At 42.0% G+C, this 13,667-nt stretch overlaps 2 protein-coding genes across 12 annotated transcripts in view; one reads left to right on the top strand and one right to left on the bottom strand.

The window, feature by feature from the left end:
• The window catches only part of LOC116846058, a 54,316-nt gene that overhangs the window by 4,659 nt on the left and 35,990 nt on the right, over positions 1–13,667 (bottom strand). For 3 of the 10 annotated variants that reach the window (XM_032819445.1, XM_032819472.1, XM_032819482.1), the window contains exons 3-4: positions 1,570–1,842; positions 1,102–1,365 (exon numbers count right to left, since the gene is read on the bottom strand). In XM_032819445.1, coding sequence (XP_032675336.1) covers positions 1,102–1,365; positions 1,570–1,842 — 537 coding nt within the window. The other 7 variants (XM_032819436.1, XM_032819416.1, XM_032819427.1 and 4 more) reach the window with 6 other exon arrangements.
• Positions 7,331–13,667, top strand: part of LOC116846040 (putative ferric-chelate reductase 1 homolog) — a 27,191-nt gene continuing 20,854 nt past the window's right edge. The window contains exon 1 of one of the 2 annotated variants that reach the window (XM_032819385.1): positions 7,331–7,376. In XM_032819385.1, the coding sequence (XP_032675276.1) occupies positions 7,346–7,376 (31 nt within the window). In that variant the 5' untranslated portion in view covers positions 7,331–7,345. Of the gene's footprint in view, positions 7,377–11,364; positions 11,903–13,667 lie in introns of those variants that run through there. The other variant, XM_032819403.1, reaches the window with a different exon arrangement.

Below are 13,667 nucleotides of genomic sequence, written 5' to 3'. Positions count from 1 at the left end.
ATATATATATATATATATATATATATATATATATATATATATATATATATCCCGTAACCGCTTTACTTCCAATTTCAAAGTACAATATCATTCACTCGAATTCACTTTTGAAGGAGAATAAATTGTATCGCACAAAATCGTATTGTATTTGATGAACGTATAGATATAACAACAATTAACAGTCAACGAAAAAAGATTGGTGAATGATCATACGCGATATGGTAGATGAGCTGCAGTGACGTTGTCTGCCGTTGTCTACTTATATATTAAGTCAAACTGAACAAAAAAGTTCTCTATCATTTTGCAAATGACCACATAAGGTAAACGTCCTAGTGATTGAACGTGTAGCGATAATTGAATTACTAATAATATACTTGTGTTTGTTAAGATGCTTATCAATAAATGAAACAAAATCACAAAGTAACTAAATATTTCTTTTCATTTATTATATTTTTTGTATATTGAAAAACATTTCAACAAAGAAAAATACAAAACCAATATGTCAATCATTGGGATATATATGTTCGACCACTGAGACGTTTACCTTAGATTTTTAGATATTAAAGAAAATTATTACACGCATATGTTACATATATTGTGTACCATAATGCACAAATTTTCTTTAATTAATATCTAAAAATCTATGTAGTCACTTACAAAATGGCAAAGGACATTTTTGTTCAATTTGACTTAATGTATAAGTATACAACGGTAGACGACGCCACTGCAGCTCATCTACTATATCGCGCGTGATCATTCACCAATCTTTCTTAATTAATATCTCGACTATTATTGCGGATATCGCAAAACGGTATAGGATTTTTATATTCACCTCAATCCGTTCTACATTCTCGCTTAATGTGAGAAGGAGAGTGTGGGACACCCTGTATATATTTGTGGAAGAGTTTACACATTAACTCGTATTTGCCACGATAAATTTTGACAATAATTTATTCATTAACCTCGTGATTTTTGTCTCCTATTTTAGTCTCTTATTGAGCTTGTTATTCTCGTCTTATTATAGTTCGAGCAATTCGATAATTATTACGCAACTTGCTTATGGAGCATCACCTGATTGTGTGAGAGAATTATTGTACTCACTAACGGCTCCTTCTCGTGATCTGTACCGACGTTCTCCCAGCCGTCGACGCCAGTCTTGTTGTCGATTAACATCCATCGATCGTTTGAGCCGTAGAAAAAGACCGCTCTCTTCTCCAGCAGGCGATGGATAAACTGGACGAGGCTCATGTCCCTGTAGAGAGCTTGCTCGACTGAACTGCCATAGAGTCGTTTCTGCTTCAGCCATCGTGCGACTAGCGGTAACATCGCCTCGTGTATCAGAGGGTACGCCGAGTTGGCGTTTAACTGGAAAATGTCGTCGACAAGGACGTGAAATTCGCGTTGGCATTACCAAAGTATCATGCGCACAATGATCGTAAGTGAAGTCGTACGAGCGACAACGAGATCGTACGTTAAAAACTTTCGCTCGACTCGCTCTGAATGCTCGAGTCATAACTTAACCCGTCGCTTGGACCGTGACTAGAAGCATTGTTGCTAATTTGCGCAAACCTCAATGGTCTCCGGGTTGATCCCCCTGTCTTTCAGAGCGGTGAACCTCATGGTGTTGATAGGGAACTTGATAGGAAACGCGTTGCTCCGCTTGATTAACTCCGACAGGCTGGTCGGCGGAGGTATGGAAACGTCCAAGCATTTCTTCAGTAGCTCCTTCGTGTCGTCATCGAAGGGCACGCCGCTGGGCGAGCCTAGGCTATTCTCCCACGATATTTCCGGTGGCTCTTTTATCAACGCCTGCTGATGCATCTCGTCCGTTCGCCGATTATTCTGCGAGACGACAAAATCGCGAGTTTATCTCCATAGGACGAAGACACGTCGGTGAGAGCGCGGAGACGTCTGCCAAGGTCGCGGCCAAATGTGAAGACGTCGACGCGGGATTTCCCAGTGTGACGCGGAATCTCGCTCAGAAATCTCGCCAGTAGCACCGGTAGCATTGAGAGATGACGCACACAAACATGCCCGTGTACATGTGCGCTCTGGGCCTATATTCTTGAAATTTTTGCGTATATGTAATTTTCATTGCGCAGCTATTTTATGGTATGATTAAACCTGCGTAGTAAAACCTACATATACGCAACTATTTTAATCCTTTGTGTCATGATGGGACTCTCAACGTTCCACCTTTTTCCGTTTAGTTTTTAATTATTTTAACGTATTTATTGATAAAAGGTACAGATGTATTTGTTTCTATAGTGTTCCCAGTTACATCAACAAGTGTAAAATATAAAGGAACGATCATAAATTTGCATTCGCAAAGTTACTATAAATAAAAAAAATGTTCAAAATTTGCTCTTTTTATGGAAAAAGTGCATTTTCTACTAAACTATTGTCAATAAAAAAACACCGATTTAAGTACTTATTCAAAAGGCTCTAAAGTATTTTTCAGAATTTTTTAAGATTTTTTTTACAGTATCGTTTAGTTGTAAAAAATTATAATTAATTCTTTGTGTCACAAACTTTTGTTTCAGATATATTTGTTTTAATAGTACACTCGGGAGTTTTTTGGATCGCTGATTACGAATCCAAAGTCAGAATTGCAAAATTCAAAATGATCGATCCAATATGATGGATCAATAAATCGACAAGTTTTACTTTTTATGAAAATTACTATATGTTTGTTTTTCTTGTTGAGGTTGTTGAGCTTGAATCGGAGTCAAAAGTTTTGAATTTTGAACGCGTCGATGCACGCTCTTTTGCCTGATGTTCCACACATTGAAACTTCTTTGTTTATTTCATTCTACTCCACGCCGACACGAGCATTCGGCCTTATATGTCCGCTAATAATTGTTTATGTTCTATCATACAGCTTAGTATTACCACACAGTATCATAAAAGTAAACGAGTTTAGTTGCATATAGCACGGTTGTTTTATTAAACAAATATATATATATATATATATATATATATATATATATATATATAAAAGAGCAACTTGGAATCCGTTTCAAAAAGCGAGATGCTTGTATTTTTAGGTATCAATATCTTGATGAGTGTCAAAAGACTTCCATCATATAAAGATTACTGATCCATGAATCCGCAGCTCAATGACCCGTATATAAGTAGTCTTATGACTGTAAATCGATTCGGATTTTTGCTCAGTCATTTGCATGTAAACGAAAACGGTAAAGAAAAGAAAAAAAGGAGAACTTGGTTACGATAAATTATACAAAATAAGGCCGATGGTAACAAAATTAAATCAAACTTTTAAAAGTTGTTTTAAACCAAATCAGCATCAATCTGTGGACGAATCGTTGATAAAATTTAAAGGAAGGAACACAATGAAACAATACAATGCGACTAAATCAATAAAACGAGGTTATAAAATTTGGATTCGCGCTGACCGAACTGATTGTTTGTGAATTTCAAATTTACACAGGGAAAACAGATAATAGTACTAAAAAATCATTGGGTGTTCGAATTGTGCGAGATCTCACGCGAGAAATTGTTGGTAATTTTCACGAAGTTTATTTTGACAATTTTTTTTACAAGCGTCGATCTTGTGAATTTTTTAGAGCTGACGGAATTTTCGCTTATGGAACTGTTCGTCCAAATCGTGTTGGACTATCAAAACAACAAAAATCTGACAAGCAAATGGTTAGAGGTGATAGTGAGTACCGCACTTCTTTCACAGGTCTTTGATGAGTAAAATGGAAGGATAATAAATAAATGATAATAATGGAAGGTTTCGTTTTTATCTAACTTCCATAATTCTTGCGAAGTAACAACCGTCAATCGAAGGCAAAAAGATGGTTCGTTACTGCCTGTAAGTTGCCCAATGCTTGTCGCTAACTACAACAGGCACATAGAATATGTGGACAAAGCTGACATGGTAAAATCTACTTACCAAATCAACAGAAAGTCTAAGAAATGGTGGCACAGAATTTTCTGGCACCTTGTCGATATTTCTGTCACAAATGCATATGTTATTTACGTTGAGCAAGGCAACAAAGAGAACCTGAAATTGAAACGTTTTAGATTGGCTATCGTTGATGGGTTGGTAGGTAGAACTGTAGTACCTAAGAAAGGTAGGAAAAGTGAACCGAAAATTATTGGTCCTCACAAACCTCAAGTATCACTAGAAAAGAGGCGTTCTGCATCATTGCATATGCTTGAACATAATGTCACAGGAAAGCGAAGGCGCTGTGCCAATTGCAGTGACATATATAACGAGCAAAGAACTTCATGGAGTTGTAGAGAATTCAAAGTGCCACTTTGTTTGTCTTCAAAGAAAAATTGTTTTATCAGTTATCATTCTTAGTTTGCGACATAACTGCAAATATTTTGATTTTAGAGTAACATTCACGCGTTCTTTATGGTCAGTTTTAATAAATAGTATTTTTTCTAAAATTATAAATGTATGAAAATACAAACAAAAAGTACAAAAAATATAGAAGAGCGAAAAATATAAAAATATAAGGTTATAATATAAGAAAAAAAATATAAGATAAATATAAGAAAAAAATTTAAAAATATATAAAATATAAAAAAAACAAATATATAAAAATATAAAAAACACAAAAAATATATAAAACACAAACATAAAAACACAAAAAAATACATAAAATATAATGAAAATAACAATGAACTAAACTAAAATCTTGCCACGTCATCGTCCTCCTAGATTTAATCCTAAGTCTAATTTTATTAAAATTAGTATATTGGTCTAGATACACATTTTCATAAAAAAATTATTTTTAAATTATTAATCGGCCATATTGGATCCGCCATTATGAATTTTACAATTTTGATTTCGAATTCGTAATCAGCGACCCGAGAAAGCCCCGAATACTACTTTACATAAAAATAAAAATTATTTTGAATTATTGGTCCGCCATATTGACTCCGCCATTTTGAAGTTTGAAGTTTTCTGATTTTGGATTCGTAATCAACGACCCCAAAAACGACCGAGTATACTATTACAGAAAAAATAGGTCTGATAGAAAAATTTGTGACACAAAGGGTTAAGAATAAGAGTCCAGTGCTAGAATTCTGTAACTCGTTATTGAAGTTAACGACAGTTTCGTTATCGTTGCACAGCTTTTCTACGGTATACAAAAGCTGTGCAACGATAACGAAACTGTCGTTAACTCCAATAACGAGTTACAGAATAGGGCTACTGAACTTAGTTCGAAGTAGAGACCCTATAAATTCTTCGAGAGAGAAAGATATATATTTCCTAGAGACTTTCTAGGATATATATCTTTCTCTCTCGAAGGATTTATAATTTTATAATTTTTTGCCAGAATTCCTCTGATGGCCAGACTGTTATAGGGTCTCTAGTTCGGAGCGCACATGTACACGAGCATGTTTGCATGCATTATCCCCTCTCAATACTACCGCTGCTGCTAGGCGAGATTTTTTACCACACTGCGCGGAATCTCGAGTCAGGAGGAAAGTCGCGAGTCGCTGTTGGCCGATGATTCATTCGCGACGTGATTTACTTGCAAATTGGTACGCGCCGCTGACTGTTACGACTTCGCGCCGCATCGACGGCGGATCAAAAAGCTACGAGATCGATTCTAAGAAAAATTTGCAAAACAGTGAATCGCCGTGCTATTAATACAACCCCCGTTGATTACGACAAGGACGCCGGTCGCTTTGACACTTGAGCATAAAATCCGTTAAGTAGCGTAAAATGTATCTGTTCATCCTAGCGAGCGGCTTGACGTTCACTCTCTTCGTGGGCGCGCGCGTAGATACACGCCACATGTCCACGCAGACAAACACACATACGAGCCACACACTCACGCACGTATATTGGTGTCCGTGGCGGCCCTACAGTTTACTTCATTTTTCTATTTACCGATTCTGCCACTTGAACGACAGGGGTGAGCCAAGGCGTCAAGGCTGTCTTGCATTGTTAAATAACTGTCGATATTGTTCGCGACTTGTGGTTGGCTGTTGTAATTTTAGGCACAAAAGAAGACGGACAAGCGTCAATGAAGTTGACCCAACGATCGATTCAACAGCAAGCACCAGTACGATTTAATTATTTAATCGTCCCAAACTTCGCGCGCGCGCGCGAACATTTGTTTCTTATTTAGTATTTCTTACCGCTGAACTTGGAGATTTCTCGCGAATACACAGGTGCTTCGGGAAAATGATCTGATCGAAAGACGACTAGAGAAAATTTCAAAGAAATTCGATGGCTGCTCGGCGCCGCGCACTCGACTGTGATTTCCGGTTTCTTCGACTCAGAGGGAAATTCGATTCGGTCGCGGTATATCCTTCAACGAATCTAGCTGGACTCTCTCGCTGGAGGAGAGATGCGAGTAAATGGATAAATCACTTTGTGTCTGTCACACGCGAATCACCTGTCGAAGCTCGCGCGGCTCTGCGAAAGACGGCTGGCGCGCACATTTCCCGATCGACTCCCTCGAAATTCACCTCGCAGATAGCGCGCAGTAGCGCAGATCACTCGGAAAGACAAGCCACGCGAGTAGGGATTATCGTCGCGGAAGAGATAAGCGACTGTACGCGCGCTTACATTTGCGGTCGGGTCGTGTCGTCGACAAACAACTCACCCGACGGACGCAACAGGCGAACAGCGACATGACTGTGCAATCGCCGAAGGTCGGGTCGAACTCGCTCGACGTGAGAGATCGGATGATGCAATCGCGACGGTGCGTTGAATTTCCCCCGCGAAACGACCACGTAGATCGGCACGGTATCGTCTCTAAGAGAGAAGCGTCCAGTCGCTGGTCCACCGCTCTTCGACGCTCATGCGCACCTGTAGCGCGCTGAGCGCGCACTTTCCTGAATCCCTCATCATCCGCGAATACCTCGGACTTGTCTCGCGGTACTTTTCTGTCCACGTGTTCTCGCCTCAGTACTCTAAACAGTCCGATGAATAAATCAGCCCGAGATGGGTTACTCGCATCGTCCTGACGAATTCATGAGGCGAGCGCGACACGTTACTGCGAATTGCGGGCTTAAGCTCACTTCACACGGTGCGTGATTCACGCGGTCGCTCGCGTGCGCATTAACCGGCGCGCCGTACGCTACTCTCGGTCTGCTGCTTGGAGCGCTGCCTGATAACGTTGGAAACTTCATACGAAGTTCGCAGTCATGGTCGGTCAGCTGCATTGTGAAGGAAGTATCTATTGGGCGCAAACAATATGAATGATCGACAGATGGGAACACACCTCGATAAACCGCGCTCTCGATGCACTTCCGATTGATGCATGAAAGGAGCCGGGCAAGAAGTAATGCGGCCTAGGGATCATGCACGCAACTAGTTTACCGCGTTCAATGCTAGGAGGAATCCAACATGCACCGGAGCATATACGACGGTGCACAAGGTAGAGAATCGTAGGGACAATCATATCCATGTGAGGCTAAATCCATGCACGCTTCATGTCACTCGCGATAGAGATATTAAGTTGAGAGTCGATTCGTGTCGATAATAGTCGACGTTGACACACTGTTGACTGCTCAGCCGAAAACTCGTGTTTCATCAGTCCGTCATTGTTATCTCGTGTTTGGACAATGGTCGAAACAAGAGCTGGGCGATATTGAAAGCAGCCAGTCGACAATGCGTCAATATTATTGAGATTAATAAGTAAATCACATTCGGAGAACCGCGGCAAACTATACGCTTCATTCGGGATGAATTATCATTAGGATCCTGGCATTGCACAACCTCGGGCAGTACGCTCTTACGTTGCACGGTACGCATGCGTTATGGTGGGATCAGTGACGGGTACACGTCATGCAACTTGAAAGCGTCTTCCTACGTAAACTTTAGGCGCTGTGAAGTCGTTCAATGTGCATGTATGTCGTTCAATGTGTGTGTGTGTGTGTGTATGCGCACAACATCGCATAACAGGTTTTAATAATAGATACAAGGTTTCACGGTAAACAGTAAGGATGGAGTTTTCAGGCGTGCGCGATGTAAAATTTTATTTAGGATGTAAAATATACAGAAAGCTGACGAGATAATGTGAGAAGGCAAGCGCGCGCGCGCGCACACGTACACGCGCGTCCACGTGTAGACGGGCGCACACGTGCGCACGTCACGCGCCGATAAATAAGGATAATTCTGCAAGATGCATTCTCATACTTCCGCGGAAGCAATTTTCCGCGTTGAATGTTCTTCGTTTGCGACGCGAGTGGTGTCATTTCTGGCGCGGCTGACTGGACAACAAGAAAGTTCGTATCGATTATCACGGACGTAGCTGAAGTATTCGGCACCCGGGGTTTATCAAGACTCTACCTTTGATATTCATGAAAAATGCCATTTTGTCACGCGGAATAATATACTAAGCGGGATCTACAATGAAAACTTAAGCTATAAAACTTAAGCTTTTTTTAAGCTTTAAGCCTGAAACCGTAAGAAATTGAACGACTAAAGAAAGAAGAAATTACAAATATAAAGAAAATAATGAGTCAGTTTCTTACGGCTTCAGGCTTAAAGCTTAAAAAAAGCTTGTCTCCGACAAGTAAAAGTTTTATGGTTATTACACTCGCGAATTGCTCTTTTGTTCTTCTGCCGATAAATTCTTTATTAGCTCGCGTTGTTTTTTCTATTTAATCCGCGCATTACATCGTGGCTGAAAAATGTAATAAACGCATTGCTCAGCATTACCGAGTTTACCCCTCGGTATTTAAATTAACAATAAAGATTAATCAATTGTTTATGAGTCTTTATTTATAAGTCCGTTATCAAGGCGTTATGAACTCGAACAATTGAAGAATTTCTGCAAATCATTGTGTCAAACGCACTACCGCAAAAACATTCCATCCTTACAATTTAAAGGAAAAAAAATAGTTTTATTTTTATGCAGATGTGCATTATACATTGCACTCGATGTAAAGCACCACGAAGTTGTGAATCGCGTAAACAGCCGGCCTCTATCGAATGTCACGGAAACTGCGAAGTCGACGAGCAAACGGTAAATTCAGAAAATCCTTTCCGCTCATTATTTATCGGTTTCTTGTTACGCAAAAATCGAGATTACAAATAACAATCGAACATAACAGAAAATCCGTCATTTTTGTCTTCATTGAGCTTATTTTTAAATCGCTAAAAATTCACACTTAAAAACGAATGAACATTACTTGTTGCAAAACTTCTTATTGTTTTACAACACACATCTACACAATCTTAACTTTATAAAAAAATGTGTTTAAGATAACTCGAGATTAAGCTGGTTGATTTATCTCAGCGATGCATTAGCTGCATTGTAAAAAGACACAGGTTTATCGTCATAAAGTGGAAAAAATTACACTTTTGATAAGTGCAATGTAAATCGTAGCATTGAGACGAACGTAATGAATTCTTCATCCCGGAAGATTCCGCGTTATCTTTTAGTGAAATAGCCGTACCGTGTAAAAGATAAGATAAGTTATTGCAAAAAATTATAATATTTAACGCTGTTTTTACAAAGGATAGATAAAGTAATTCGTTATGCGGAACGCAGATTGATAAGCAGGATAAATGTGCGCATTTCTCGAAGCGCGACTCTCGGCGGAACCGGTTTTATCAATTCACACCGTCCGGTAAAAGTAAACCGCGTGCCAATACAAAGTGCGCCGGCAGATTTTCTAATCGTTAATTCGCATTAGCAATTTCTCCCCGCGATTGCGTGAAGGAGTCGCGTTGAAGCTTTCATTAAGCTGCGCGATCCTTTCTTTTCCCTTTCCATTCTTTCTTTTCCATATTTCCAGCGCGTTTAAATCTTCCAGTCTCGAATTAATACACGTTAAGAAGAGCTTAGTCATCTTGAATCCTGGATTTATCTCGTCACGCTGATGAAAAAGAGTTTGGGGGGAAGTGGGGGCGGAGGGGGCCACGTGTCTTCGCGTTGTAAATTAAAGAAATACTTCATGCAGAAGCGTTATTAGTTCTTTCGCGTTTCACCGTCTTCTCTTCATCGAGTATTCGAGTGGCAAGTGGCTCGTTTCACGCTCTTCACATTTATTCACGAGCATTTCCGTGTGGTATTCGGAAAAAAAGCAAATTTACACACGTGATATTCCCTACAATGTTATCGTACTTAATGCTCGTGCGGCTCCTGAACGCTGCAATTTTAAGGGACACGGTTGTGAGGTCTCGGAAGAAAAGACGAATTTGCAGTCGAGCGAGCACTATCCCCGGAGATCGATCCCCGGCGTCTAATTCGTCGTATACCATTTACGTTTCTTGTATTCGACGAGACGCCGGCGGTATGCGGGACAGAATGCGAGAGAGAATGACAAAAATACGCCGATAAAACTCAGGTGAACGACGAGTGGCGAACGCGACCAGTGGTGAATGTACGGTACGTTCCGTCGTACCGTTTTGGTGGCAGAGTCGTTAGTCCCTCTCTCTCTCTCGGCGAATTTCAGTGCCGGCTTAAACGCGGGTGACCTGAACGGGAAGAACTGATGGCACAAATAATATCGCGAAATTCTCGCCGATTTTTGTAGAACTTGAAATATACGCAAGAATTATCTATGTGTGGTCATATTGACACTAATTGGCGGATTCACCGACCGGTTCTCTTCTGACAGAAATATCGAAAGAGGTCGTCATCTCTCCTCGCGGGTTCTCAGTTCTAAATATTACATCACAAAGTCACGAATAAACTTTTCGTTCGAAATAAAGTCTGCTCGATATTAACTGAAGGGCACGGTCTTCGTTACCACCCTCGCGAAAGGCCTTTCACCTTTAATTGTCAGCAGTTACTCGAGAAGAATGATATCTGGTCCGACATTTTCCGTGAGGAAAAGTCGACTCTAATTTTGCCCGAAGAGCTACCCATTGAGCGTTGATGTGACAAGACATCCTGAACGTGAGACGTCCGGCTCAAGGACCATTTTCTCACGGCCATATCTTCCGTACTCGAAATGGAATAAGTGCACGTCCGAGCGTCGGGGGGAAGTGGCAGGAAGGGAGAGATCTCAGAAAACGGAGAAAATGGAGGAAAATGCGGTCGGAAAAGCAGACCTTGCTACTGTATCGATTGCTACTGCATCATTTAATGTCGACCGTTTAATCATCAAAAAGCAATATGAACGAAGAACACTTGTCGAAGAATGCAAACTCGTGTGACAATTCGCGTTTCTAACTAAGTGGGTTCTTCTCAAAGGTCGAATTTCGCGCACGATCCATGAAACCCGCGTCACGATCGCGCAGGGAAGCATCAAGCACGAAAACGAGGAATCGGCGTCGCACTTGTCGTCCTCCACGACGGTACGTACCGGGTATCGAGTGGTGTTATCGATCGCGAATGGTCGCGCCGCCAGCGGATAGCTACAGGCCTGAGCTCGGTCTCACGGCCGAGGGCCTTTCAACTCGGCCTGTATTTCTCGTACAGTCTCTTGCAAGGTGTGGTTCTCGCCGCTGTCCGCGGAAGTATGCCGCCGCGGGATCAACAAGTGTCGCCGCGCGGGATCTACGTACGCGAGACGATCGAGCGAGCGCGTCGTCGCTAGTCGTTCTCGATCCTCCGTCGAAGAATCGCGCGGAAAAGACGAGTGTGCGCCACCACGTAGGTTTCTCTCTTTCTCTGGCTGCGATTATCGAGCTCTCGAACGTACAAGACACCGCGATTCGAGTGACGGACGCGCTGCTTCGCGTCGACGACGAGGAGGAGGCAGGCGGAGGAGGCGAAGAGTGCCGTCCAAGAGGCGACCACGGTTGCGTATCCTGCGCATCCATGTGCGAGATCGCGCATTGAGATCGCGAGGGCGCGAGGATTGGGACTCAGTGTGTGTGTGTGTGCAATTCGGCCCGAGGACGCCGCACACGTGACCGTCTACGCGAATTCGCTTGACGCGCGTGTTAGACCCGGTGGTTCAGCGTCTTCAGGAGGAGTCTCGCAGCGGACGCGAGAGGAGATCGGTGAGTGCGAAGATACTCGCGTCGGTACTCGCCGCGCGAATTTTGCCGAGCCGCGCGACACCGGGAGGTGCGATTTCCCGGCGGACAGGAAAATTGATTGAAATCGCGCGAGATTTACGGGGAAATGATTTCCAGCAGCGAGATACGAGCGCACCGAATGGAATTGACCGCCGGTCAGCTGCGTGGTCGAATTCGGTCGCACGATCGTTTATTTACGAGCGGAATCACGCTCCTCTTCCGAACTGGATTCTATTTTCCGCGGGACGTGCGAATTTTTAGCGATGTACCCTTGCATTGTCGCGGGACTGCCGTTTCGTGGAACAATCGAAATGTCTCTAGTAAATAAAAGTGCTGTGTTTACTTAAGAAACACGTAGATGCGTGGACTTTGGAGTCAACTCGTGAGTCATGAGGCACAGATTTTTGTTGTTAATGTAACGCTAGATTACGCATCTATAATGTCATCGGCGACATTATAGATAATTTCCAGATCTCTGGGCCCCGACTCTTTCGGGCGCTAAGTACACCTTTTTTATTCCAACTGCCGTTCATCTTACAAGTGTCTCGTGTAAGGAAGTTTAGCTTAAGAATCAGAAAGGCGTACTTGGCGCTGGAATACGCGCCAAGAATACCATTCCGTTTTTCGATGATGGTTGCTCATATTACTGTATCGCGAGATGAGCGGAAAGAACGCATTTGAAAATACCTGCAGGCTTCCTATTAAAATTTGCAGAGGCCCATTTGTGTAATCTACTTACGCATTCGTACTCGCATACTGCCTGGTAAATAAATTTAAGCGGGACATAATGGGAAATGTATCCACCTGTATAATATTACGGAAACATCAACTGAATATAATCTGCATATTTGATGACATATTTTGCACGTCAAGCTATCGACGCCGCACATTTTTGCGTAATAACACCGACGACCAACGCATCATGTATTTCATGGTATTATGACTAATCGGCTAAAAAACGAAAAATACTCTCCATGAATCGTGCATTATTTAAAAAAAATTTTTGAATCGCGCGCGCGTGGTTTCCGGGATTTGTTATTATTCGTCAAATTCAGAGAGAGATAAAAATGGAAACACGACGTACCCACAAAATACGAAATGCGCAGATGCACGTTTTAAAATTCATAAAACAGTCTCCCGGAGAGCTCGTAGAAAATACTCATAAGAAATTCAACCGTTACTTCCTGCCTGTTTCAGAATTTTAAGTGTAAACGTGACGATGAACCTTATTTCCTTTTCATTATACCGAGATTAATCTCACAGGTGATATGTACGTCCGGTGTATCGTTATTCATATATCCTTTTTTGACCTTGTCGCGTACACACGCGCGATACACGTGCGACGAAGGAGAGCGAGAAAGAATTTCTTCTCTTTATTGGTCCATTAGATTGAAAACAACAACGAAATGCGTGCATAAATCCGTTATGTTTTTTTTGTCGCGCGCAACATAAATTTGGCAGGATTTACAAGCCAGCTTTTCTTTAATCCGGGTCATTGTGTGCCGCGGTGGGAACGCGATCCTGGTCGACGATAAGCGCAGGATCGAGTGGATCCGCTGGATCCGAGTTCTCTTCGATCGCTCCGGGGCTGATTCCTTTCCGACGTCGATTAACTTTAATCGCAGTGCAATTGTCTCTCTATCTTCTTCTGGAGACGGGATCTCGCGAAGGAGAACAGAAGAGAGAGAGAGGGAGGGAGGGAGGGAGAGAGAGAGAGAGAGAGAGAGAGAGAGAGAGAGAGAGAGAG

This window comes from Odontomachus brunneus, unplaced genomic scaffold, assembly GCF_010583005.1.
Source record: "Odontomachus brunneus isolate Ranch 3 - 2012 unplaced genomic scaffold, Obru_v1 Obru_scaffold_004, whole genome shotgun sequence".
Classification (NCBI taxonomy): Eukaryota; Metazoa; Arthropoda; class Insecta; order Hymenoptera; family Formicidae; genus Odontomachus; species Odontomachus brunneus.
The sequence above is the reverse complement of the archived record's forward strand: the minus strand, read 5'-3'. Positions and strand labels throughout refer to the sequence as shown.